General features: G+C 43.8%; 1 protein-coding gene across 2 annotated transcripts in view; it reads left to right on the top strand.

Moving 5' to 3' along the window:
* Nucleotides 1-26180, top strand: part of LOC144823533 (uncharacterized) — a 266304-nt gene extending 240124 nt beyond the window's left edge. Inside the window, exons 6-7 of one of the 2 annotated variants that reach the window (XM_078682131.1) lie at nucleotides 4588-4683; nucleotides 23366-26180. In XM_078682131.1, coding sequence (XP_078538257.1) covers nucleotides 4588-4683; nucleotides 23366-24018 — 749 coding nt within the window. In that variant the 3' untranslated portion in view covers nucleotides 24019-26180. Of the gene's footprint in view, nucleotides 1-4587; nucleotides 4684-23362 lie in introns of both variants that reach the window. The other variant, XM_078682130.1, reaches the window with a different exon arrangement.
* Nucleotides 26181-27361: the final 1181 nt, after the last annotated feature.

Genomic DNA, 27361 nt, shown 5'->3' with positions numbered 1-27361 from the left:
CTCGAATATGTGGGGATGACGAGCAGGGCAATCAAGACCAGGATAGGGGAACACAAGCGCACAATCAGATGCCAAAGAGCTAGTACTAAACTGACCGCTCACTTTCTGGAAAAAGGTCACAGGCCTGATGATATCTCATTGACAGTGATAGAGCAGGTATCCAGGGAACATATGCTCTTGGAGAAAGAACAAAGGTGGGTGTTCCGCTTGGACACTAACAACTGCGGCCTTAATGATGATATTCCATGGGGCCAACTCTGACGTCTGGCACGGCCATCCACCACATTAATGATTGCGCCATATACCCACCCCATGGCATGCCACAGCAACAGTAATCATGATGACACGAGAACGATGATACCCTGAGATCTCAAGCTATGAGGCTATCCGTATTATAGTTTCAGCAAAAAAAAATAGGAACATGGGCTAATGTGAGACTCAGCATAATACTGACGAATATAGTGCAACATGTCTTGCGGAAGGACCCATGAATAGCTCCCCATCTCTCAAAGACAGTGCATAGACTCTGACCACCCTGGGAATATGGATCATGCATTCAATATAACACCTTTCACATTTAAGAAAGTTCGAGCCCGCCTATTACATTCAGTGAGCCTCCTGGCAGAATAATTCAAAACAAAAACAATAATCGCTTCCAAATTAATTTAAGATGTTGCTGCACGAATGAGATGTATTTAGAAAGTACTGCGCAAATTTTCTTAAAAAACACGATCAAGAGAAGAAAAAATAGATGACAGACTATAGACCAGCAGTGTCCCGATGGACGCGGCCATTTTGGGTCAGCTCTCTAGTCTTTTTTCAGAGGCAATCATGACTAGGCTTTTTTCCGGCATCAGAACACAAGCCGAGGCAGGACTCCGGTCACATCCACGGAGCTGCTGAAGGGTATGGAATGAAGCCAGATTAGGCATGCGGTCACGTAAGTGAGACCCTGACCATGGGTCTTTAAAAACTTGGTCTTGTGATAGCGGAGGGGTGCGTCTCTGATGGTGAGATTCTGCCGCCCAAAAACAGCGTGAGTGACTATGTTAAAACTTTCCTCCTTAGTAACCAGTCAACTAATCACCCTGAGACGCAGGCTCATGAGGTCCTATCACCGCGCTTCAAATGTATGTATCAATAGTAGCATGCTTGCACATTTGGAGGCATTTGCCATCATCTGTTTTCGTTCGTCTTTACGATCATTATTTCAACCAGCATGTTTGACTACGGCGCATTTGGGAGCTTATTAGGCTGATGCCTGAGAGGCACTAAGCCATCTTTTATTTACGAATAATACATCAACCGGCATGTGTGATAAATGACCCACTTATTAATATGATTTTTGATGTCATGCCGCTAGTGAGACGCTTTTCTTGATTAGACACCTGTCCTGGAACTGCAAGGCCCACATTCTTGCTTGTCTAAAAACCCACCACCAGATGGGTCGTGTTGGATTGTGAATATGTGTTTGTGTTTGAAGTGTGTATCACGCTTTGTGTTGAAGTTTTCCAAGGGTTCATACCCTTTGGCCACGATGGCGAAAGACAGTTCATCAGGTCATATACAGAATTAATGTTGAGAATACTTTGGGATACAAAGTCATAATGTGACTAATGCAAAAATGAGCCATGTATGAATTATGCCTGACAAATTGCAATTCTACAACCATGTACCCCTTTTTCTCCCTTTTGTCTTTCCACAGAGACCATATTAGGTAATTTTTCATGACAATTTTTCATGATAATTTTTCATGATAACGCCTCACTAAGGGCCAACTCAAGCCCAGAGGCAAAACCTAGCAGCCGATTTTTGCTGTTAAGTTTTAGGACTATAGGCATTTTACATTTAGTTTAGAATTGAGTATTTTTGTAGGGATCAACAGAGGTCTTGATGAGTAGGCAGGAGGGGTCTGCCTATGAAACATGTCATGTCGACAAAGTAGACTACACTTGTGATTCTACTTACTAACCCCTTTTTAATGTTCCCAGCTTGCGAAGCCATTAAAATTAATTTTTTCGACTAGCCAGGGAATTTTTACCTTTTTTACACCACCGTTCACGTAAACAGGTCCCTACACTCCCTAACACATATCACTATCCTTATCACATCACATAGCCTATTGTCAAAAAATAGAAGTGCTCCCGCGTCACTCGTAAGTTGAAGCACGCCCCGCCCCGTAGAGGGACGGGAAGACCCCAATGATGGGAGAATGACACTATGGGATTCATAGTGTGTGAGGGGTATTTTAAAAACACACAGTGCCCTCATTCTGCCACCCGCAGAGAGGCCTAATTCTCACATTGTAGTTTTTCACAAGTTTAGAGAATATCACATAAAATTAGTCACCACTCACATTGATAGAATCCCATTGTTTACAAGACATTGTATCATGGTTAGTCAGCTCAGATCCATTATGCAATTCAGTTAGAAGCTTCAAACACTCAAAAATAGACACGTTCCTTGACATTGCCTTAACTGTACTGCTTTGTTTCTGTCTTTTAATTTAACACACAAACTTAATAATTAAGACTATTGCAGTATACGGGCGCCAGTTCCGTTTATTGTGTCCTTTTCCCAGTTAGTCACTTGTTGCTACAACATCCTGTTTCCCCTCCTACATGGGATAGTAGATAGCTCGTTGTGGCCTTCCATTCCAACTTTGAAGGCAGATTTCAACAGACTAAGCAGACTCAAAGTGTAATTGTCCCAACAAAAAGTGGCTCTGACATCTGCCCTCAAGACCTTCAAATTGCAGTTCTTGTTAAATACAAATCTTCCCCTGCATTTCGGTGAATTGATACATCAAATATTTAATGCTTCTGATACCGCGGGTGTAGCACATTTTTTCAAGCTTGTAGGCTCTGGCCTCGTCACTTCTTTCCAAACTATCTTAAGAGTCATTCCGGTTTTTATACACATATTTTCCTGCCTGTTCGTGGGTTACCGTTACTGCTGTTCCTTATTTGCGGCTTTCTCATGCTGTTACTGCTGTTTCACAATGGATGTTTCTTCTGCGGCCACCCCAGACCTGGCATCGCTCCAGCCCTATCATGAGTGCATTCTTCAGCTCTTTGGCATGATTCCGTTGCAGGCATTGGATGTCTAATGGTGTTTAACCTGTATGTCAATTCACTTGTCTCTCTGGATATGACTAGTAGGGCAAGTAAGACATTATACTTAGTTGGCTCATGGTACTGAGGTGGTAAGGTGACTCAGTCCCTATCTATTGATGTCCTATGGTACCAAGCATAGTTATGTTCCTAAGCAGAATCCCTGCAACAGTAACACTTCTAATTTTGATGATAGGGCAGTTCCCGTGCCTATTAAAAATTTCCCTCAAGGTTTTAATGTTGAGTAGATCTTACAAAAACATTCTGGGTATTATGAATTGAATTAAGCTAGATATCATAATTGCTGTCTTGTGGTATTATTTTCAAACAGTGATAAATTGAACAATTCACCTAGAGTAAAGATGAAAGGTTGTTCAATGGTTTCACACCAAAGATATTCCTAGACACCTGAACAAATCGGTGTATACAGAGTTCTTGTATAAGAATTCCTTGATTGCCAAAGTCATATTACACTTCATGCACAGTGCATTTTGCACTGGAACAGCCGCCTCTCTGCAGGATCGTTTCTATCCCAAGTAGCACTTTTTCATCTTACCCAGATTCCTTTGAGTAGCCACTTGGATTGATGCTAAACACCTGCAGTATAATGGATGGTCTGTTCTCGCCTTGATCGTCTGTTGCTGGCAGACACACTTTTGTATTTACAATTGGGTCTGTCTCCCAAATAAATGAATTCCCGTATTTCTTAATCTGTATGTACTGCTGTTGCCAGAAGCATTGGGATTATTGGCTCCTCAGTGGTGTGCCTCTAATTATGCCCTCTCTCTAACCACCTTCCGCTGCCCTTCTCCTCATCTTATCCAGCTGTCAGCAAAGACTAGGATAAATTACCATATTTGAAAACCATAGAGGCCTCATTCCTTTCGTTTGTTTTTGCTGTGTCTTTGGATTGTGTTATGTGCTCATCAAAAGAGTAAGCTGCCTTATGCATTTCTCCTTACACGTTTACTTCTGTCTACTGATGTGTTCTTTGAGTTGCTTTTTATTTGCAAGAAGGAAAATAAAACTTTACCTCTCTCAAATATTTGCAAAAATGTAGAGAAGTTGTAGACCTGTCAGCGGAAGTCTGAAACTATTGATGAACTTCATATGTTTGAGCAAGAGTACGTGTGTTTGACTTTCCAAAATGTTGGCTGGTGATTGAAATCCACTGGGCTACAGGTCCAACTTTCCTTTACCAATATGTGATGAGAGGAGGCTCATCTCTTATATTTGGTAAGGTATCACAGTCACCTCTTATGAGAGAAGAAACCTTTTTGCTCTTGAGTGTCAGAAATGCTTGTCTGAGAGAGATATTGGCACAAAAAATGCAATATGTATACCTGAAAATAGGAACTATTGTACTGGCAAATGTTTCTGTGTGGTATTGACTATTCAAGCAGAGCTCGAGACAGTTTCTGACAGATGCTTATTTTATACTGACAGTAGTGTGTATTGCTTCTTTTTTTTGCAGGCGATCCAGTATTTACACCAATATTTTCTCAAAGCCTTAAGACCAAAGGAAGAACTAAGTTCCACAAGGGTCCTGAGCCTAAGAGAAGAACAACAGGTGAGTGAGAGCCCTAAACTGAGGGAGTGACTGTGGATGAGTTAGAACCATAACCCGAGGAAAGGACCACCAATGAGTAAGAACCATGGTCAGAGGGTAAAACTGCATATCTGAGTAACACAGGTGAAAATAATAATGACGTTATTGCATAAGGCCACAGATGAAGGACAACAGTGTACTCATAGAAGGGCCACTGTTGTGGATCATGATCCGTATGGCAGGATTCACCTGTGAGTGAGAACAAGTTGATTTTTAGTTAGGGGATGAATGCAGGTGTAGACTGGGGTACTATTAGTAGTATAGGATGCCCTTGTACCCAGGACTCTGTCAATGTAGTTGTGGTTCAGAGGAGACAAAAAATTGTCCATTTAAGAGGTTATTCGGTCTGCAGAACAGTTTAATTTGTGTCCCATTATTCACAACAGACATTGTTGAGCATACAAAGAATGACATAGAGATCCTATACAGCCCATCACAGCAATCAATTTGGACATACAATGATACAGTTTGAGAGAAGGAGAGGGGGAAGGTTGTATATATAGGAACATTACGGGGAGAGGTATGGGATGAGGAGTATTCATGAATTGTGGAGATATACAGAACTGCCCACTGGGTGACACATATGAGGATAATCATTCCATTTCAGTCGATTCTAGGGGGAGGAGATAGTCCCGTAGGGGTTGCCAAACATGTTTAGGTGTAGGCGATGGATGCTGTAGAAGTGCATAATCCTCACTAGCTCTTTCACAATAGGACATGGATTTGAGCAAGGCGGATTCTGTAGAATGGTAACTGCTACCCCAATGTACAGCAAGTTCCAGTTTAGCAAGTAGTAAGGTCACAGATACAAAGCAGCGTACAGAATTGGGAACAACATGGGTATAGCCGAGGAACTCCATAGCGAGGTCAGGCTGTATTATGTAATCAACCATAGTTGAAAGAAGTGAGAAGATGAAGGCCCAGTAGTGACCGATTAGGGGGCACGTCCAAGTGAGGTGAGTGAAATCGACAATATGGGCTTAACACTTTGGGCTCTGAGTCAAGTGTGTGGGGTCAAATTTGGCAGTGTCTGCAGAGGAGACATATGCTCCGTGCAGAAACTTGGAAAGGATGAGCTTATGTCTGTGGTTGATGAATATGAGCTTATTTTGAGAGCAGCAATATGACTGGATCTTTTCAGAGATCAAATATCCCAAATCTGCACTCCAGGTCTCTCTAACCTGTGTTGTGGAATCTAATTTTAGGGCCAGGCAAACACGATAAAGTCTGGAAACTAGAGGGTCACCATCAGTAATTATGGGTGAAAGTGGCGTGAACGCATCTGGAGCCAAAGGGTACATGGGAAAACAACAGCGCAAGGTATTATGAAGTCTGCGTAGTATGAAGTGGTCCATGTGAGAAGCGCCCTGGAAGCGAGTATCAGTAGCATAGGAAAGGGCATGATCATCTGGAAACACATCCCCTTAAGTGTGGAGTCCATTGCGGGCCAAGGTTTGTTGGACTAGTTTTTCACTCGTGAGGATGAGCCATGGATTATCCACCAAGGGGATGCTGGGTTAATAAAGCATATTCCCTCCTAAAGCACCAAGGAGCCGTTGCCAGGCCCAGCAAGTGGTGGAGAGGGTTTATATTGTCAGTGGGGTCCATGGAAATGCCCTATGGCAAGATGGCTGAAAGCTGTATGTCTCTGACATGGTCCCTCTCAGTCCTGTGGTATGGGATGTGGGTTTCAGGGTAATACTAGGGGTAAGCGTACTGGCACTGTGCAACAAGATAATAAAGAAAGGGGTCTGGGACTTCAAAACTGACACGCTCTGAGGGAAGGGTCATAGTGTCCCACTTAATGCAGGGCCTACATCCAGCTCATATAAACTTTAAGAGTAGACTTCGCAAGGTTTTCAAAAAATGTGGGAGTGTGATGGGGATGTTTAAAAACAAATACAAAAAACGGGGCGCACTACCATTTTAATTATTGGCACCCATCCAGCCATGGAAAGAGGGGGGCTAATCCAGCGCTCCACTTGCGCCGACAAACGTTCCATGGCAGGGCTGTAGTTTAGTTGAAGAACTTGTTCTTTAAATGTATGTGGATGGTAAACACCCCTTACTACGCATCCGTAACCCCGCATGTTGTTACAACGCTGTCAGTACAACGACTGTGTTGTCACAACACATACCATTACCCCGCAAGTCGTTACAACAACTTGGGGAGGGGGGAGAAGGTGTTGGATTTAAAATCCAACACCTTCCCTACTGTCCGCCCAGACTGGAGTTGTAATAGTAAATTATACTATTCCAACATCCAGCGCCCTCCTCTGCAAGTCGTTGTTATGACTTGCGGGGTAATGGTATGCGTTGTTACAACACAGTCGTTGTAACAACTGCGTGTAACAACATGCGGGTTGAGGGAAAGCGGAAAAAAGAGGCATATTCTATGTGGATACCCAAGTATCACGACAGGGGGTGCTCAATGTCTATGGGATATGTATTTACAGTCAATGGGAGTAGCTCAGATTTGGCCCCGTTTATATGAAGGCCTGACAGACTGCCCGAGCAAATAAACTCCCAGATCAATGGTGGGAGGTTGTCAGCAGGATGGCGGACAAATAATAAAATATCATCAGCATAGATTGAGGCTAAGAGAGGATCATGTGCGAGTTGAAGGCCGTGATTTATGTGCCGCTTCTGAAGGTACAGACCAAGGGGTCCATTGCAATTACAAATAAGAGAGGGGAAAGGGGGCAACCCTGCCTGGTGCCACTAGAAACAGGGAATCACTCAGTAAGCTGGGAGTTCACTCACAGGCAGGCTCTTGGTTAGGTGTAGAGAAGCACGATAGAGGATATGAAGGATCTGGGAAATCCAAGTTTTGACAGCGTTGCTCTCAGGAAAGTCCATTCCAAAGAGTCAAATGCTTTTTCTGGGACCAGTATGCCACTGCGGTGGGAAGCGTATGGGAGATCCTATTTAACACCGCAAAGATTGTTCCCAGATTGATAGAGACAGATCTGTGTGGGAAAAATCCAGATTGTACCGGTGAAATAATTTAGTCCATACGTATGGAGAGAAGTGTGGCCAAGATTTTGGCAAATATTTTATTATCTAAATTTAGGAGAGAGAGTAAAGAAAGGCATTTTACCAGGTTTCAATAGCAATTTAAGGGCTGCATTGTGGAGTGTAGGGCGAGTGAGCACGTGCTCAGAACCTCCATGTATAAAGCGAGCAAATGAGGGGCAAGTAGATGTTTGTAGGCTTTGTAAAAAGGTCCTGTAATGCCATCCAGGCTGGGGGCTTTGAAGCCATCTATAGCATCTAAGGCCTGGACGACCTTTTTGCCGGCGATGGGCTCAGCACCTTATAGGAATTTACAGACCTGCACGACAAAAATGTTCAAAGGCCATATAAAATAAATGCCTGCATAATACTGTGATCTGGCAGTAAGAAAACCACTTAGGAGATATTTTGGTAGTCTACATGGAAGGTGTGTGGGTTCTTATTTATTTTTCCCAGAATAATTTGTGTTTTATAGGCAACACGGCCACACATTTTGTTATATGTGTTGAAAGGAAGACAGACCAAAGCATTTAAGAGCTAAATGTTAATGGCCCGGTGTGGTTTATTGAGATATTTTTATTGTAAAAGAAATGTTCAACGGTTGATAACAAAGATATTCTGACGTAATAACAGCAATAATTGTAAAAAATAATACCTTGTGGTTTATATAGCACTCAATACTGCGTTTCTGCTGTTTCTAAGCATGTCAAATACCTGGTGTTCCTGTTACAATTTAGGGGTACTCTATTCCCTAACAGTCGAATAATATACGACAGAGTGTACCCTGCCAGATTTCAAACTTGTGATATTGCGGAACACTGCATTTGGAGGCAGCAAACATTAACTCGCTCAGACCTCTTCCATTTATGGGCATTCAAAATATACATACATAAGTATGTATTGCTACAAAATGGTCCAATGTGTTTACGTTATTGCTATAGTTACATATATTACAGCACGTATATTTAGAGCTCTGACAAAATTCGGTTGCCTGCATGCCCCTGCCCTTTCTGCACTACGAGGCTCGGGTGGTAAATCTTGCTGCAAGTACTGTCAGCAAGGTTCTCCTTATTGATATATGAGCCACAGAAGCTAAAATAAATGTCTGCAAATAACAACAGATTAGATAAGGCACAGGATGTAGGAAAGCTGTTTTCTCACTTCACGCTTTGGCTGTTTATTCAAACTAGCCTCGCCATTGGGTCTGGGAGTCCCTCAGGGCTCCGCTTTAAGCCCTACTTTGTTCAATCTGTATGTGGAACCGCTGGCTGCTGTCGTCAGGGAATCTGGCCTTACCATGACATCGTACGCCGACGACACGCAGCTGGCGGTGACACTAAGCGGGGACCCTGAGGTAAATGCTCCCAGATTCCGGGCAGGACTTATTGCTGTAGCTAAGTGGATGCGTTAACTGCTTGCAGCTTAACGCAAAAAAAACCGAGGTTCTGATTTTAGGGAGGCAGACGGAACTTTGGGGTGACCAGTGGTGGCCTCCCGAATTGGGCACTTCTCCTACTCCAGCGGCTGAAGTTAAAAATCTGGGGGTCTGGCTGGATTCCCATCTTTCTTTTGCCAGTCATACAAAGAAGACTGCAGCTACCTGTTTTGGTATCCTGCGAGGACTGCGACCTGTCCTGAAGTTCTTCGACCCCCCCACGCGGCAACTGGTGGTCCAGGCCTCCATCTTGTCGCGATTGGACTACGGGAGCGCTCTGCTACTTGGAGTGAACCAGGCTGAGGCCTCAAGGCTTCAGATTGTGCAGAACGCTGCGGCACGTGCCATCGTGGGCCTTCCGAGACGATGTTCTGTCTCCTCGGTCCTGACCTCCCTTCATTGGCTTCCGGTCAGACAGAGAATCAAATTTAAGGCTCTCTGTCTGACATTTAAGATTCTGAAGCTTTCCCCCCCCCTGCCCTTGTGGGCCTTATTTCTCCGTATCTCCCTACACGGTCCCTCAGGTCTGAATCTCTCCATCTGGCGATTAAGCCCAGGTTCAGACTGAGTAGGATGGGTGGGCGCTCTTTTCATGTCCTGGCGGCTGATCTATGGAACTCCCTCCCGGTACACATCCGTGCCCTGGACAGCCTTACTCTTTTTAGACGCGCCATTAAAACCCACCTGTTTAGTTGCGGTTAATTGATCCTTTTCTTCTCAGTTTTTGACCTGTTGTGTTGTGGTATCTGATCAGGCGCCAGGACGCCCCTTCGCTGGGGCAGCTGTGCGCCTAATAAAAGTTATTAACATAACATAACATAACATTGATGGGTCAAATAAGCGGTTAACATGTTAGTAGAATGCAGTGGTGGCTGGTGACATTTGAAAGTGGTGGGCCGTAAACGTTCTGTGGGCGAGCACGACCAATGATAGGGGGAATCGGGAACATTCTGATAAAAAATGGAAATGGTGCATTTTCAAGAAAAATTGAGAAGCAAGAAGGTTAATAACGTATTTGTGAAAGTGCAGTTATTACATTAGTAAAGGGATGTCATATAACAACAACATGGTAGCTGCTTATTCAGTATAACCACAGCGCTTCATAACAGACTTCAAGATACAATGCAGAGAACCTCCCAGATTTTTTTTAATTTAAACTGCAAACAACTAAATAAACAACTAAAGAGGCAACAAACTAGCAGCATTCAAAAGTCGAAAATCGAAATTAATAATGAAGGACAAGTTGTCAACCAATGGCAAGCAAAAGTAAGTGTAAATATAAAGCATCCAATAATAACCTCTTGCGGACCCAGTGCCACACACTGTCTTAGCGCATTATCGAATTACATAAACGGCATGATAAATTATCATGCCGTTTATGACAACATTAAGTTATCGCTCAGAATCACACATCACGGGGAAGGGGAACTTGACAATCGTTCTTACTGTAGGTATTTGTTGTGGCTGATTTCAGCGTGTCTGTTAAGAATGACCCAGTCCCTGAAAATAGCCTGGGGAAAATCACTGTAAGAGAGCATTTCCAAGTGTACTCTAATTGCGGATGGGCACGTGTGGAGAACAAAGTTTCAAAGGGCACAAAAAAATATTTCTTTTGGTTTCACAGTCGTGCACAAAATCCACAGTAGGTGAACTAGCCTGATTTTAGTGTATAGTATTTCAGCAAAAACAACATTCTTACACACCTTTGACATGTAACCAATCATTTAAAGGTAAAAAGATCTGTGGACATTTTTTCTTACCAACAAAAGAACACATTTGTTTTTTTAATCAATATAATATATACGTCGTTATAGTAACGTGATATAAAATAAATGTCATTTCATAAATTGACGTTTGAACTATGAACAATAATTTGATATGCTCACATACAAGTCAGAAGATCACCACAGAGAGGAAGCTAAGAAAATAAAACCTGCCGCCAGCCTCTTCAGAGGCCAACTACCCTGCATGCAGTAATCACTAGAGAAGTGCTGTTACATTCTCTACCCTGAGGCATGTTTCCGTGTTCACACTGCGCGAGCATATAGCATCCTTCAGCAGGGATTTACTGAATTGTGTGAAGCTTTTCATGCATTTACCTATGGAGGCACTGGGTGTGCTCTGAAAAAGCGGAGAGTTGCAAAACACTCTTCATTGTGAAATTGTTATGATGGACGTCGCGTACCGTGTGCCTTGAGACCAGGAAAGGCAGGGTAATCAGAGGAAAACTATTGGGAACCAACCCTCACCGAAATTTTAGAAAATGCACACCTGGCCCTGACAAGAAGAATAAAGGTTCATATAATAGCGGACACTTTTCTGAGCTATTCAGCACATTTTACTCCCAGACATATCGTGCAAACAGGGGAAACGGGAAATCGGTGACATTAAGTGTCTCTTAAAAGCATATATCTGTTCAGGGATTTCCTCCATTAACTTCGCCCTCACTGGTTAATGGCGTTGAGAGTGTATACTAGTCGGCTCTGTCCATATCCAAGTATTGTGCTTTGACATATTTTCTGTATCTGAGTGCAATAAATAAATGGATTCAGTCGTACGCTTATGTATTCATTGAGAAACAGCCCAACACTGCCGCCCCTAGCTATCCATAATCGAGTGGTCATCAGTCGCGGCTCTCGGGGGTGGGGGGGTGGGGTCGCGGGGGTGGGGAGTGTCGCACGGGGTGGAGGGGGGTATTAAAATTAATTTTTAAAATCCTACCTGAGGTCCTCCTGAGCAGGTCCGCGCCGCCCCGAGTCTGTTCCATTGGCGCCTACAGCCTACAGCCCCTCTCAGCCAATCCTGCGCTGCCAGCAGCGCCAGGGCACGGCTATTCTTCGCCTGTGGCCTGCCCATTAGGAGCCCAAAGGGCTCCTAATGGGCTTGCGCAAACGAGTCAAAACACAAGTGCGCATGAGTGGGCACGGTGCGAAAATTCGCCCTCCGTCCCCACTCATGCGCACTTGTGTTGTGCTGCTGCCTGTTGCCTCCCACTGGTCTGACAATCATGTCAGTCAACATGACGCCAGACCGCCCACCCCCTTCAGACTCTGAAGGGGCTGGGCGGTCCGACGTCATGCTGACTGACATGATTGTCAGGTCTCCCTCGGGTCTTTGAACTTAAGTAAACTGAATCAGTTTACTTAAGTTCAAAGACGCCGAGGGAGCTGCACGGGCGGGGGGGGCTATGCCCCCACGCCCCAATGGACGCACCGCGCCTGGTAGAATGCACATCACCCAGGTCTTGCAACTCCTGATTAAATTTCTATTGTGGTTTTATGCAGCTGACTTTATGGAAAAAGGTTACTTACAAGAACTGGATTGACACAATGAATTGATTTAGAATAGACAACATTGCCCTTTCGTAATACTGATATTTATTCACTGATGTCATATTTAAACAAGTAAAACAAAGGGGGTTTGCTGCACTGTTCCTATGATAAGTGAGGGAAGTGTTTAACTGGCATTACCACAGATGTTAGAGTAACATACTGGGGCATCCATTTTGTTGGATGTGATTGCCTCACACACCCCGAAGGATGTCATGCTTCATCATCGGCGGTTGCTCCTCGTCGGGGAGGCGGTGCAATCCCCGACGGGCTCACCTCAAAGAGGGGCTCTTTGGCGGAGATCTTTTTCCAACTGCCTTATGGTGAGGTGGGGGTGTGTGGGCTGGGCTAGATGTGGTGGTGAGTGGGATATTAAAATGTAGCAAGGGGTACCGGAATTGAGTTTATTCTGGGGGTCCCCTGGCTGCCGTTAAAAAGGTGGGGTTAGCTCACTAGGTGTCAGCAGGTTAGGTCAGGTGAACCTAGATGAGACTAAAGGTGATGTGGGTCGACATGTTTCACGCTGTGGGTATAGTCACCCGCGATTCATCAGGACCTAAGTAATGTGCAAGGAAACATGCTAATGTCATGTATGTTATTACCTCTGTGGGTTCTCCTATGCCTAATGGTTAAGAATTACATGCCACATGAGGGGTCGGCGGGACTAGACATCAGGGAAGAGCCCAGGGGTTTAGCTCCATTCCGCCGTGTCCGCGCAGTCAGACCTACCCTTCTCCGCCGAGCTCGAGTAGAGGTGAGCCCGTCGGGGATTGCACCGCCTCCCCGACGAGGAGCAACCGCCGATGATGAAGCATGACATCCTTCGGGGTGTGTGAGGCAATCACATCCAACAAAATGGATGCCCCAGTATGTTACTCTAACATCTGTGGTAATGCCAGTTAAACACTTCCCTCACTTATCATAGGAACAGTGCAGCAAACCCCCTTTGTTTTCCTAGTACAAGACACGGACACAAGCTGCAACTGGACCTTCCACCTTTCTGTGTGGATAACCGTGTCCGTTGATCCATTGATCAACTACTTTTACTCCCTTCCCTTTGATGTATATTTAAACAAGTGACATACAATTAAAATAAATATTTCTTAACCTCTTCAATGCCTTTGGGGTAGGCCAGGTCACCAATCTTTTCAATTCCAAATAGAACACCCAAGGGAAAACCTAAGCTGCATGTGTAGATGGGTGAGACAATTGGAATAGCGTTGAAGGTTTAAACAATTTCGTCCTCAGTCATGACTAGATCCATTGTGAATTATAGAGGAAAGACGAACAGCTGGGTCAGTCTTAAGCCTGGTTATGACATAAATATCATAATGTAATGATTCAGACTTGATGGAAGTCTTTTCAGTCCAAGGAAAAGGTTCCATAGAATCATATAAGTGACAGATATTCTTTGGCTCTAAGAATGTTAACCAATGTCTGTCATGTCTCATTCCGCTAGGTACTAGGGCTCACAGTGCTTGTAACCATTATCATGATTGTGCCCGTCCATCTTAGATGCCCACAGCTGCACATACACTTGCCACACCGTAGTTTTTAACAGCCCCAGGACAGCAAATAGAATCAATAGAACACACAGAGGCAGATGATACCTCAGCAAACACAAAATGACAGTGACACAGATGAAGATGGCTGAAAGGTAAAATAAAAACTCATCTCCTAACAGCTGGATAGGAATATCCTCACAAGAAAGTGCTTCCCTTTGAAAGTACCACCCATGTGTGTATGGATGCACACATTTATGTTTGTGTGTGATAAATTGCCTTTATACACACATCAATAATTCCATATTTTTTGAGAAGCAGAGAGCTTGTAAGTGATTAGGGAATAACATAGTTAGTGAATATTGATCACATAATGGAGTGGTTTTCTGTAATATCTACATATGAAGGGCCCAAACAGACTGCAAGTAAACAATGCCTGACTGCTTCCTTAATGGCACTGGGGACAGACTGAAACTGTTGGTTTAATGGTGGTCCCATGGTGCTCCGTGAAACTTCTCTAATAACAGTGTACATACTGTTACTTCAAGACCTAAACAAAGAGTCCAGCTTTTCACTTTGTGTCAAAGTAGCAAATAATAACAAAATATGAATAAAGTAAAAATGATATCTGAAAATACTGATTTGGGTCAAGATTTGAAATCTTTGCACCAGCCACCAAACAGCTGCGAATAAAAAAGTGATTTCATTTGAGTAGACATTCCAAGTGCTTGTCACCAATATGAGAAAGGATTAGATTTTGCACATGAGAGCTAATATCTTCCTGGGGAATTAAACTTGTTTTTAAGGTGGCCGTATTGGTTGTTCAGTAGACAGAATCTTTCTAATTTTGTCAGTGTGGTTTTGCATTGAGATACGAGAGTCCAAAGTAAATCACAGAGACGTGGAGTAGTGTTAATTTGAGAATGATACCCAGCAGTGCTAGACTTTTTTATCCATATTTTGATCAATGATTTTTGTCATCTTTGTGGTAAAACATGAATACAGTTCTAGTCGGTTTCATTTTGAAGGAAATAGATTTCTATACATAGTTCATTGCTTGATGTTAGAATTAAAATAATGACAGAGGTTGGTTGGTACCTTCAATAGAGATAAATGTTGTCTGCAAATTGAAGGATGGATATTATCTCAGTCCATAAAATGGATGGGCACGCCATGTTAAAGTTGAATGATGTAGGAGTCTCTTGGCTGCCTCAGACAGTCTGGGGAAGGCATTTGAGCTGTATGATTCAATCTTGGCATTTTGGGATACTTCAGACAGGAAAAAGTTAAACATTTAGGAGCATGCCACTGATACACATTCTTCTAGATAGAATGAAAGAAGAGCCTCACATTTCACAGTGTCAGAGTTGCAGGGAGAGCCTATGACAAAAGCAGACACGTATTAACATGAACAGATTTTCTACTGCAGTAATATTTTAGGTACTAAAACACTTCATTTGTTGGGGGGAGGAGCTTAGCGCGCATCCAAGATGGCCGCGTGAGCTTGGGGCTCCCGAGACCCCCGTAGTCCCCTGCTTATATCCTGTCCTTAATCCTGAATGCTGAAGAGTGATCCTTGCAGATGAAGCACAGACGAACTCAACGCTGCAAGAAGTTCCCCGAAGGCGCACCGGAAACCGGAGTTATGGTCTTTGAAGTTTGCAGCCCGTCTCTCTTGGATGCCCGGAGCTTGGGCTGGCATAGTGCCCGTGGTGTAGTTTAACAACATCGGCCCTGTATACCGGAAGTTGCCGATCTGGCTCCATAACATCAACTGGTTTCACTTTCGATTTTGGTGAGGGCACTCGCGACCCAGCTGATGTGTATGTCTGACTACTAGACGCCCCAGTTGACATCTCTGCCTCGGAAAATCGACTTATTATCCTGTATGGTCGGAAGTAAGAGACTTGCTGTGCTCTACAAATAACGATTGCTGAGTGCCACTTCCCTGGATCGGCCTAAGTGTATAGCGGTATCCCCTAATATGGCGACCAAGCCGGAGGGGGACAAACGGCAGCAGAAGGCCACCAGAGGGGGACGGTATACGCAGTCGAACAACATGGATCGTTACGCCCAAACTAAAGGCTCGCCTAGAGGGCCAGGAAAGCTACAAGAAGGAGTAAAGGATGCCTCTGTCCCGGATGCGGAGCCTACATTGCAAAACGTAATGGCCACCATTGATGGGATCAACTCCTCGCTTGGACAGAAAATGGAGACCCTGGCTCACAAACTGGATACGGTGTCCATCGAGGTTGATTTGATTCGGACTGATCTCACAAAGACAAGTGAGAAGGTGAAATCCTTGGACATTAAAACGACTAGTCTCACTGATGACGTCACGGAGCTACAATCCAAAGTACGGAATCGAAAAGCCTCCAATGACCGAGTTGTCCGTCGACTGGAGGATTTCGAAGGGAGAGACCGGAGGACTAACGTTCGTATTATTGGGGTCCCGGAAAATGCGGAAGGGCATGCAGCTGATCTCTTTGTCGAGGATCTCATAACCAACCACCTTCGCCCCAAAGGTCTGAGCAAGTTTTTCACCATCGAGCGGGCCCACAGAATCCCGGGAGGGAGACGGCGAATGGGCGTCCCGCCTAGACCCTTAATTGCCAGAATATTTAATTTTAGGGACAGAGACAGGCTTCCAGATCGGGAGGCTCCCTGGAGTATGAAAACTCGTCCATACATTTTTTTCCTGACTTTACACAGGCAGTCCAGAAGCAGAGACTGAACTTTATGGGGGTGAAGAGAAGGCTTTGAGATATGGGTCCTATGGGTCTTAAATACTCCATGTTGTACCCGGCTAAACTGCGGTTTGAACATGAAGATAGAACTTATATTTTTGAGGAGCCGGGGATGGCCGCAGACTGGTTAGACACTTAGAAGGCCCGGCAGGAACCCATAAACAAAGTGGCGGAGAAGATCGCAGTGTGCAAGAACAAGAATGAGAACTGTGACTCTGCGATCCGGGGACACTGGGGGAAAGGTTTCCCTTGGTCTGTACTGTTTCGTTTCACACCTAGCACGATATATTAGGGGGATGAACGGGCTATCGGTAGGCCTCTTTCCTCCTCTGACTTTTCTTTTTGTAGTTTAGTCTAGATGTGGGGGCGACAGGCATACTGCGAGTTGGGGTGGCTGGAAAGTCGTAAGCAGGGGTGCAGGGTGGGGGGTATTGTAATGGGTTGTTTGGGGGGAGGTGGGGGGAACTGTTGTTTTTTGACATTTTGTTTGAGTTTTCACAAGGCATTGTATTTCAAGCTTACTCCTGTAAGGTGCTGTACTCGGAGGAGGGTTGGATCTCCTTTCTGTTTCATGATGGGGGGTAAGGGGTTGAGGGTATTGAGTTGGAATGTTAATGGGTTGGGGGATAAGATCAAGCGCAGTGTGGTCATACAATTCCTTAAAAGACACTCCCCAGATGTGGTCCTCCTGCAGGAAACTCACTTGGTTGGCAATGTGTGTAAGGCAATGAATAGGAAGGGATATCGACTTGTTGCGCATGCATGTTTTACTTCTGGGTCTAGGGGTGTTGGGATCCTCATCAGGGGTTCTCTCCCGTTTGTTGTTGATTCAGTCGTCACGGATGACAGGGGACGATATTCTGCGGTTTCGGGACGTTGGGAGGGGCGTACCCTCTCTTTGGTCTCGGTTTATGTCCCCGGGTCTGCAGAATACGACCTTCCTTGAGTTGGGTAAGGTTGTGTTAGACCTTCCTAGTGGAGTGTTGATCTTGGGGGGAGACTTCAATGCAGTGGCCTCTGGCACCCTGGATAGATCCCCGGCACGTGACCTGAAGCGAGCTCAGAGATGGCTCCTGGACTTCGTGGAGGCACTGGGTTTGGTGGATAATTGGAGATTATTCCATCCTACTCGATGGCAATACACTTTTCATTCTGGTGCCCATGGGAGTCTTTCCCGAATTGACTATGGCCTGGTGCCTGCGTCCCAGGCCTCATCTATTGTTGAGGTACGGCACTTAGCCAGAGGTATTTCTGTTCATTCTCCTCTTTGGCTTAGTTTCGATTTCGCTATTGGCTCCAATGGTAGAGTGGCTCCCATTAATTCCTGGTATCTGCGCGATCCCAAAATCCGGACAGACTTGATAAAAGCGTTTGAGCATTATTTTCAGGATAATGAGGGATCGGTTTCGTCGTCGATTTCCCTATGGGACGCATTTAAAACTGTACTTAGGGGCCAGGCTTTATCCTTGATCGCTGGTGTTAAAAGACAGAAGGAAGAGGCTGTAGTGAGACTCGAGTCCGAAATAGCTAATATAGAACTGGAATTGGAGCAAGAGGTGACCCGCGCTAGATTGCATGTTTTACAACTTAAGCAGCTTGAGTATAGAACGTTGGTCACGGACAGCGCAAGGGGTCTTGGTCGTGAGCAACAGGGGCGTCTGCATGATCTAGGTGATAAAGCTGGCAAGTTGATTGCCTGGCTGGATAAGAAAGATAGAGCAGATCGAGTCGTTCCAGAGGTTCTAACTACGGACAGGACTTGTGTTACCGACCCGCAGGAGATAGTGGATCGCTTCGCTGAGTATTTCCGCACTATTTATACGTCCGTCTCGGAGAGGCCAGAGGAAGATTCATGTTTGCTATTGAGGGACATTAAGCTCCCGTGTTTGTCGGTAGAGGATCGAGACCTTCTGGATGGTAAACTTACCGCTGATGAAGTAGCTTTGGCAGTGCGCTCCTTGAATACTGGAAAAGCGACGGGTCTCAATGGTCTCCCCATCGAACTATATAAGCTTTCTCCGGATAAAGTCGCCCCCTATTTGAGAGATATGTTTTTGGAGACCCGAGAGTGTGGTGTTCTCCCCCGAGATCAGATACTGGCATTGATTGTGGTGATCCATAAAGAGGGGAAGCCCAGAACTAGCTGCGCCTCGTACAGGCCGATATCATTGTTGAATGCAGAGCCTAAGATATTGGCTAAGATACTGTCCAATAGATTGATAACAGTTATCGGGGATCTCGTTCATCAATCGGGCTTTATTCCGCATCGAAATATGGCTCTGAATTTGAGGCGATTGCATGGGGTTCTTGCGAGGGCCCATACCTTGAAGGAGCCGGCTATTGTGGCGTCGCTTGACGCAATAATGGCTTTTGATACGGTGGAGTGGCCATATTTATGGGCCGTATTGGCTAAGTTCGGTTTTGGTCCGGAGTTCATTGCCTGGGTGCGTTTATTGTATACTGAGCCACTCGCGCAGGTAGTCGTTAATGGTCATGTCTCGGCGCCATTTTGTCTTGCGCGGGGCACTAGACAGGGCTGCCCACTCTCCCCACTTTTGTTTTCATTGGCCCTTGAACCATCGGCGACATGGCTCCGTTGGGAGCCCTCGATTAAGGGTATTCGTCTGTCTCCACAGTTTGAGGATCGGATCTCTCTATACGCTGACGACATCTTGCTTTATCTTACCTCTCCGAGAAAGTCTCTAATTGTCCTCTGTGACGTGTTGGCTTCGTATGGTAGAAACTCGGGATTGGTTATAAATTGGACTAAATCGTATTTGTATGTTTTGCATGGGGACGCCCCAGTTTTGCCTCGTAACTGTCCCATTCAAATTGTAAGAGAAGGTTTTTAAATATCTTGGTGTTTATATTTCTATGGATCCTACGATCCGCTATGCCGAAATCTTCTTCCTCCATTGGCTCGGCTGAAAAGTGACGTGGTTGGGTGGCAGAGGCTTCCACTTTCAATGTTGGGACGAGCGGCCCTTTTTAAAATGATGTCCCTGCCGCGTTTCCTTTATGCCCTCCAAAACACCTCAGATGTGGTACCTGCTTGCTATTTTCGCGAAGTGGAGGGTTTGCAGCTTAAACTACTTTGGGACGGTAGGTCACGTATTACGTTGGCCAAACTAACGCTCCCGTGGTGTGACGGAGGGATCGCCCTCCCCGACATCAAGAGATATTACTTGGCGTCTCAACTAGGGGCTATAAATCATGGTACGTATGGATCTGCGATAGATCCCGGCTATGCCATGGATAGGTGTGTGCTTCCGGGTGGCAATTATAGCAGGGCACTATACACTAAATCAGCCGGAAAAACCCTGACGGGGCGGACTAGGGTGGCGGTGCGCATATGGCATGATGTTGCTACCTCGCTTGGTTGGAAAGACCGCCTGACTCTGGCCACCCCGCTCTTTGGTTCGGACAGATTTGGCAAGCTATGGAACACGAAGGGTTTTGATAAATGGGAACTGATAGGAATCACCACTGTAGGTGATCTCTGGGTGAAGGGAAAGATTAAATCATTTGCGGACCTACAAAAGGAATATGAGCTGAGTGCTACGGAGTATTTTCGTTATGCGCAGGTCAGACATGCACTGCAATCGGTCTTCCCTGAAGGGGAAAAGATACCGGAGGCATCCCCCCTAGAGGACCGTATACTTGATGGACATATGCCCGATAGAACTATTTCCCTCATATATAAATAACTGATTAACCACAGAATTGATCTTTTGATAGATCTGAGGGAGAGGTGGACCCGAGATGGACTCGAAATTGATGATGAGGACTGGCAATCGGCGATCTCCTCTCCAAAAGAGGTTGCGATTCCAGCACGATTGAGACTTGTCCAGCTTAAGATACTCCATAGAGTCTATGTCACGGGTCCCCGTTTGATTAAAATGGGTCTGTCGGAGGAGGGTTTGTGTAAGCGGGGATGAGGCCAATTGGCGACGTTCCTTAATATCATCTGGGAATGTAGACATATGGTGAACTATTGGGGTTCTGTTTATAATGTTATGCATGAAGTTACTGGAGTGGCTCTTTTGCCCGAGGCTAGAAGATGCTTGCTAAATATCTGGGAGCCCACGGATCTTAATACTGCACAGACCCAATGGGTCACGCTGGGAACCATGATTGCTAAACGAAATGTAGCACAACTGTGGGGTTCTGATAGGCCACCATCGATAGGGGGGTGGAAAGACAGTATGGATTGGTGTATGTTGCGTGAAAAAAATGTTTACTTGGCAAGGGGTCGTCCTCAGAAGTGGATTTGGGGCCCCTGGAATGAATACAGAGGGAATATTTGTGTACCACCTGCAACTGTAGTCTTGGATGTTCCGACTTCTCCATAAACTGATGAAGTTTATGGTATGGATGTATTGGTTCCCTCCCCCCCCCCCCAGCCCAAAATTTTTTGTATTGAATGATGACGTTGATTGACCCCCTTCTGTACTATGCACCGGTGTATTTATTGATGCCTTGTTTTAATAAAAAGAAATATAAAAAAAAACCACTTCATTTGTTAATGCAGTGATTCATCCATTGCATGGTTTTCTTTCCACTTCTACCATGGTGGTAAAGGCAAACAATCGGTCTAGTCTTGTGTTTGTGGGTGATTCTGTATTACAGCAGAACCTATTCTTTCATATAATTTGAGTGAACGTCATCAAATCATAATCATTTAGAATGTATTCTCTTTCTTGCTTACCACCTCAAATTGGTAATGGAAATAGAATGGAAACCAAAGCTGAGGAAAAGTCCTAGAAGATGTCACAGAACATGCACAGATAAAAGTCCCTCCCTGCCCTGCCCTGCCCTACATATTAATCTAACCCAGGTATGCAAGACCAGATTGGGTTAATCTGGTATATAAACCTTGGATGCCATTATCACTCAACATGACGCAATTACCATTGACCATACACTCCCTGATGACTGGTCGGACCATCACATAATTCTATTCCAGTTTAACCAAAAAATGCTCTCAGCCGCCCGTGCAAGACACCCCCAAATGGATTTGAACAACTTTAGACCCGTCTCCACCCTTCCTCTTCTTTCCAAAATCCTAGAAAGATGCGTACTCCAACAACTATCCCAACACCTGGACAACATCGACCTCCTTGACTCTCATCAGTCTGGCTTTAGAAAAGGATGCAGCATTGAAACCGCGATCCTCAACATCATCGATGATATCCAAAAGTCACCCGACTCAGACCATTGCTGCCTCCCCATCCTCCTAGACCTATCAGCAGCTTTCGACACAGTAGACCACAAACTTCTCATTAAGGCTCTCCAAGAAAGAACCGGACTTGGCGAGGTGGTCCTTGAATGGTTCTCATCCTTCCTACACAACCGCACCCAAAGAATTAAAATCAAAAACTTTGCGTCCGACCTGCATCCAGTCAACAAGGGAGTCCCGCAAGGTTTAGTGCTCTCCCCGCAACTTTTCAACATTTACATGGAAACTATGCTCAATGCGGAAGCCAGAATGGTCACTGGAATCAATAAATTTGATCACATCTCTCCGGCACTCAGAGAGCTTTAGTGGCTCCCAGTGGAAATGTGGGCTAGCTTCAGAACAGCCTGCCTCACATACAAAGCCTTGCACACCGGCAAACCCGAATATTTGACTGCCAAACTCAAAATAAACGGTCAGACCAGGAACCTCAGAAGCTCAAACTCTCTGCTACTCATTCCACTGAAAACAAAAAAACTGCGGATCGATCGTTCGCTGGGAGCGCGCCCAAAATCTGGAACTCTATCCCCCCACATCAGAACTACTACCTCTCTTGCAAAATCCAAAAGCCAGCACAAAGTCCTGTTCCTCGAACGCTCTCTAGGGAACCGATAGGAGCAGCCAGAGCGTGGAAGCAGACACCTCTCACAGCTTTGACTGTATGTCCGCAAGCCTCATAATCTAACTTGCCACTAATTGACCTACACTATTACTGTATTTTGTGATTCTCTGCATTGTAACTGTTAAAAAGCGCTCCGATACCCTTGGGTCAGGTAAGCGCTATATAAAACTTCTTAAATAAATCAAAAAATATATATAAAACTATAACTCTGCTGAGGATGGAATTTAATTGAAAATCACAGTAAGGGTTGCCATATAGAGTATGTCGAAAGCACTCCATTAATTTTGGTATATTCTACACCAAGGAAATATTCACCACTAACATCCCAAAGGCCAAGAATAAGAGTGTTGTTGTGCTATTTATTCACTTTACAGTGAGATTCTTTCATATGCTAGGATACATGCAAATCGTCTGTATGTTATCCAGCGTTTGTTGCCAGCGTCATTTAGCATTTATGGTGTCAAACATTTGTCCTTTGTTTAAAAAATAGAACCTCATTGATGTTGTAGATTAAGATAAAGATTGTCACAAGTAGTTCTTTCCAGAGAGGCTGCACTGCTCATTACCTCTCTGAATATGGTTAAGTTACCCGACCTTGTTAAGGAAATAAAACAAATCCACATTTTCTTCACAGCATTCTACACTTCTCATGGCCCTCTGAGTGGTAGATGCGCTTAACTGCTATAATAGTTTATTTTCCATGTGCTATTATACAAGTATGAACCTAAATGGCTTTGATTTTGTTTTTATCCAGTAGGACTGGGAAGCGGGAGCAAGGAAGAGGGTGATGGCTACCTTGAAGCATGCACAGAAAAAACAATAGCAATCAATGCTCTACCTGGAAAAACGAGATTGAAGGTGCTGAAGGACATTGAAACTGGACGTACCCCCGGAAGCCAACTATGTTCAGTAACTGATCAAGAAATCGGAGGGAAGATAGTTATGACATGTGACGGTGCTACCTTGGATCTAGGACATTCCTCTTTCTCTCAGGTGGATTCCAAAATAGACAGAGCTGATGCATTCAATAATAGTAGTGAGAATAATTTGAGTGATGCAAATCCTCTTGCATGTCAACAACTCAAGCAAAAATATTTGAGACCATATCCTTGTCCTGATTGTGGAAAGGTTTTCAAGGCAAAACAGGATCTTACTAGACATGTGAGAACACATTCAGGAGAAAGGCCGTTTGTTTGCACACAATGTCAAAAAAGCTTCAGTATGAAGCACCATCTTACAAGACACCTAAGAACTCATATGAGAGAGAGACCTTATGCATATAGTGAACACGGTAACCTTTTCGTCAGCGAAGGAAATCTCAATCATTTCCAGACAACAAATATAGCATCCAACGAAACCGCTCAACTTATTGGCATAATCCCTAAGAGGATTCCAACTTGGAGAAAATAATAGTTAATAGTAACTTCTAATTGTTTTTCATAGTATTCAGAGAATAGATCAAACAAACCCTTCTAGTAGTAAGAGAATAAATTGACACTGCCCACAGTAGAAAAGAAAATCATGTCACCTTAGCTGTGCAGATAAATTGCCTAACCAAGCTAGGCACCCTGCTCCACATGAACGTGACATCAGACAGTTTCCAGTGAGATAAGAAAATTGGTAAATTGTATGTAGTACATATAATAAATCTTTAACAAATGAAGAAGCGGCAATCAAAGGATTGCAAAAGTAGCATCCAATCTAATAAAAAAGATCGAAATTCTCTACTTTTCTTTTTTATGATATCAATTAACAAACTGTCAAATACCTTTCTTTCTCTTTTACTGACATTCAGCTTTATGTGTGGTTGAAAATGAGCCAACGTTATTAGTTCAAAGCAAGTGAGAATGAAAATTAAATGTGTGCAAGTGTCACTTTGAAGCCCGTGTTTGCAAATATAGTAGAAGGCAACATGAAAAACAAAACAGTGTTGTTCACTTCATGTGGCATGTAAATATTCATATGTCTTAGATGGAGAGTGAAAATGACTATAGTGATGTATAGTGATAAACACTTATAAGTGTTCCCACTTTTTAGATTTATAGATTTGTAACTGATGTAAGTGAAGATAAAAATAGTTCCAGAAATTGACATGGTATTCCATAAACAATTTCAATATACCTTTGTTTTTTCTTCCATCAATTTCTCAATTGAAAATGTCTAGTTGAAGGCACAGCCTATAGAACAGACTGTAAATCACTAATGCGTAATGCTTCTGCATTGATCAGATCTATATTATTTAAGATGACGCCTTTTACAACAGACTCGGGGGACCGATTTTGAAAAACAATCATGTTTCATATTCCTAAATTGTACATTTACACAAGCTATAGTACATCTGTATCCAGGGTGGTGACCCCAAATTGGTGAGGGTATAGGAGAAGGGGCATCTCAAGTGAGCAAAATAAATTCTCTGTGGAGGTAAAAAAATACATATTTTAAAAGTTAAACACTTATGTAAATCCTTTACAGATCCATAACATAATGGTCTCGCATACAAGAACCATAGAACTCCTGAAAGAATGTAGGAGTCCACTCAAAATGGGAGATTTCTTTTTTTTTAAATGAGCTTTATACCAAACATAGGCTCTTGAGAATCATTCTCTGTATGCTTGCATTGCTAAATCCCAGTTTGACAAATGATCATTAAATACAAATCAAACAACAGACATTGTAAGTGAAATAATCATTCTTTCATTCAACAGTGAATGTGGGTAATGCTGATTCATTTTCACGGCGAGTGATTTAAATAATTTACACTGACAGACTATTAAATTCAGTTATGTGTTCTGTTATGGCATACTGTTGTGAAGAAAGAGTCACCAAATTACCAATCAATGTGTGAAGTTGCATGGAGTTTTATGATGTAAGGTATACGTCTGTTAAAACAGTGTAAGTGACAATAGGTTGCCTCTGCTATTATGGAAATCCCAAAAGCAATCCTAGTATTTCATAATGTGTCTAAATATGTTCAGAGCTGTAACGTCACCTGAGTCATGTCTTTTTCTTTAATCCTTAATTGTATTACTTTTTTCAATACTTTTCTGCATGTGCTAATTTCATTTTACTTTTACAATTAAGGTTTTCCTCCTCCCTTTTAATTTAGATGAGTGTTGAATGATTCAGAAATGTTTCAATCATTCGAAGAATGTACATAGATGTACCCTTTGTTTCAGAAAGTGATATGCTTATTGACCAAAGTAACTTTACATTTTTCAGTTTTTTGTTAATGTTGCATCTTGAAACCTTTAACTGAGTTGGTTTGTGTCTTAAATTGTTACACCACCAGCCTTTTAAAATGTAACCTATTCTTTTTTTGTGAAAAATTAGGGTCACTTTATTGTTTTAAGTGTTCAGATTTTTTTTGTTTTACGTCTTTAATCTCCTTGAGTAATAAAGAAGACTATTAAAGCAAATTTAAATGAGTGTTGCTGGTAAAGTCACCAACCAATACAACATACACAATAAATCTAGAAGGTCTTTGTAAAATGATGTTTATTGCCCTTTGCTATTGTTTTGTATTTTTTATTGATGTACTAAACACAATAAATGTAAGTTGTCCTCTTTTTAAATTTTGTTTTTATAGCAGTTTTACTGATGAACTTACAGAAAACTATGGTGTACAACTGTCATAATACGTACCAGTAAACAGCATCATGTTATCAAAGAACAGAGACTTTTAAGAGAAACCAATAAGTGATATTTTGGGAGAGAGCAAAAGAACCAGTAAAAGCAACAAATAATGAAATAAGCGGACAGCACTCTAGATTTTAAGGGCAATCAAAACAAGGTAAAGATCAAGAAAATCAAAGGCCACAAACTGGTTGAAGAAAGATGAGTACACACATTTACATAAAGATGTATTGTATTATAATTGCATTTATCTAGTGCTTAGTACCCCATGCAAGGTGTTTTATGATGGGCAGGCCACTGCTTCAGAACCCAAGATTAGTAGGCCAATCCAGTGGTAACTGGAATTACTATGGTGCGGCGGTGAGAGGCAAGATGGTGGTCGGATGAGGCCGTAGCTCGCACCGTTCTGAGAGCCCGATGGCAGACTAAGTTTAAGTTTATGCTGTGGTGGACACGCAAATTCACGAATCCGACTATATTGGACTAACGCAAATACTAATCGAGAAGGAAAGGCAGAGGCGGCGCTGGGAGAGAACTATGCGATCAGACCTTCCCTGCAGCGTCCTGACTCCGCAGACTTCGCAAACTTCGCAGGGGCTGTATCTCCAGCTGGTGGCGGCTTGCATTGGTCTGACGGTGCTTAGCTCCCGTAATCTTAGGAAAGTATTCCTGGTCCTTACAGGTCAGTCGTTGATCTCTACTTCAGCGCCTCGGGGTCAGTATACCGGCAGCAATAGTGGAGGTGGCTGTGAGACGGCTTCCTGCTCGGCAACGAATCCAGCGGATCCAGCGTCGGTGCAGGCGGAGCCAGTAGCGGAGGGAGAGGCAGCTACCTGCTCGGCAGTGGACTCGGAGGTGATTGGGGCGAGCACACAGAGCCCGGTGAACACTGAGTGTGGAAATGCCCCCAAAATCAGCGGCAGTATCAGCGAAAGCAAGACTCGCCCTGAAGACCCCTGCTGTGTCGAGATCACCGGTAGTAGAAGGAAACCATTTGGCAGCTACACCTACATTGGAACAAAGAGGAGAAGGTACTGGTGCAAGAACCAAATTTATCTGAGAAAAAGAAGGGAGGAGCAACAAGACCAACTGGTCCCACTGTAGTGGACCTCCTTAGAGG

The sequence above is a fragment of the Lissotriton helveticus genome, chromosome 3_1, assembly GCF_964261635.1.
Source record: "Lissotriton helveticus chromosome 3_1, aLisHel1.1, whole genome shotgun sequence".
NCBI lineage: Eukaryota > Metazoa > Chordata > Amphibia > Caudata > Salamandridae > Lissotriton > Lissotriton helveticus.
This window is presented reverse-complemented; position numbering and strand designations above follow the sequence as displayed.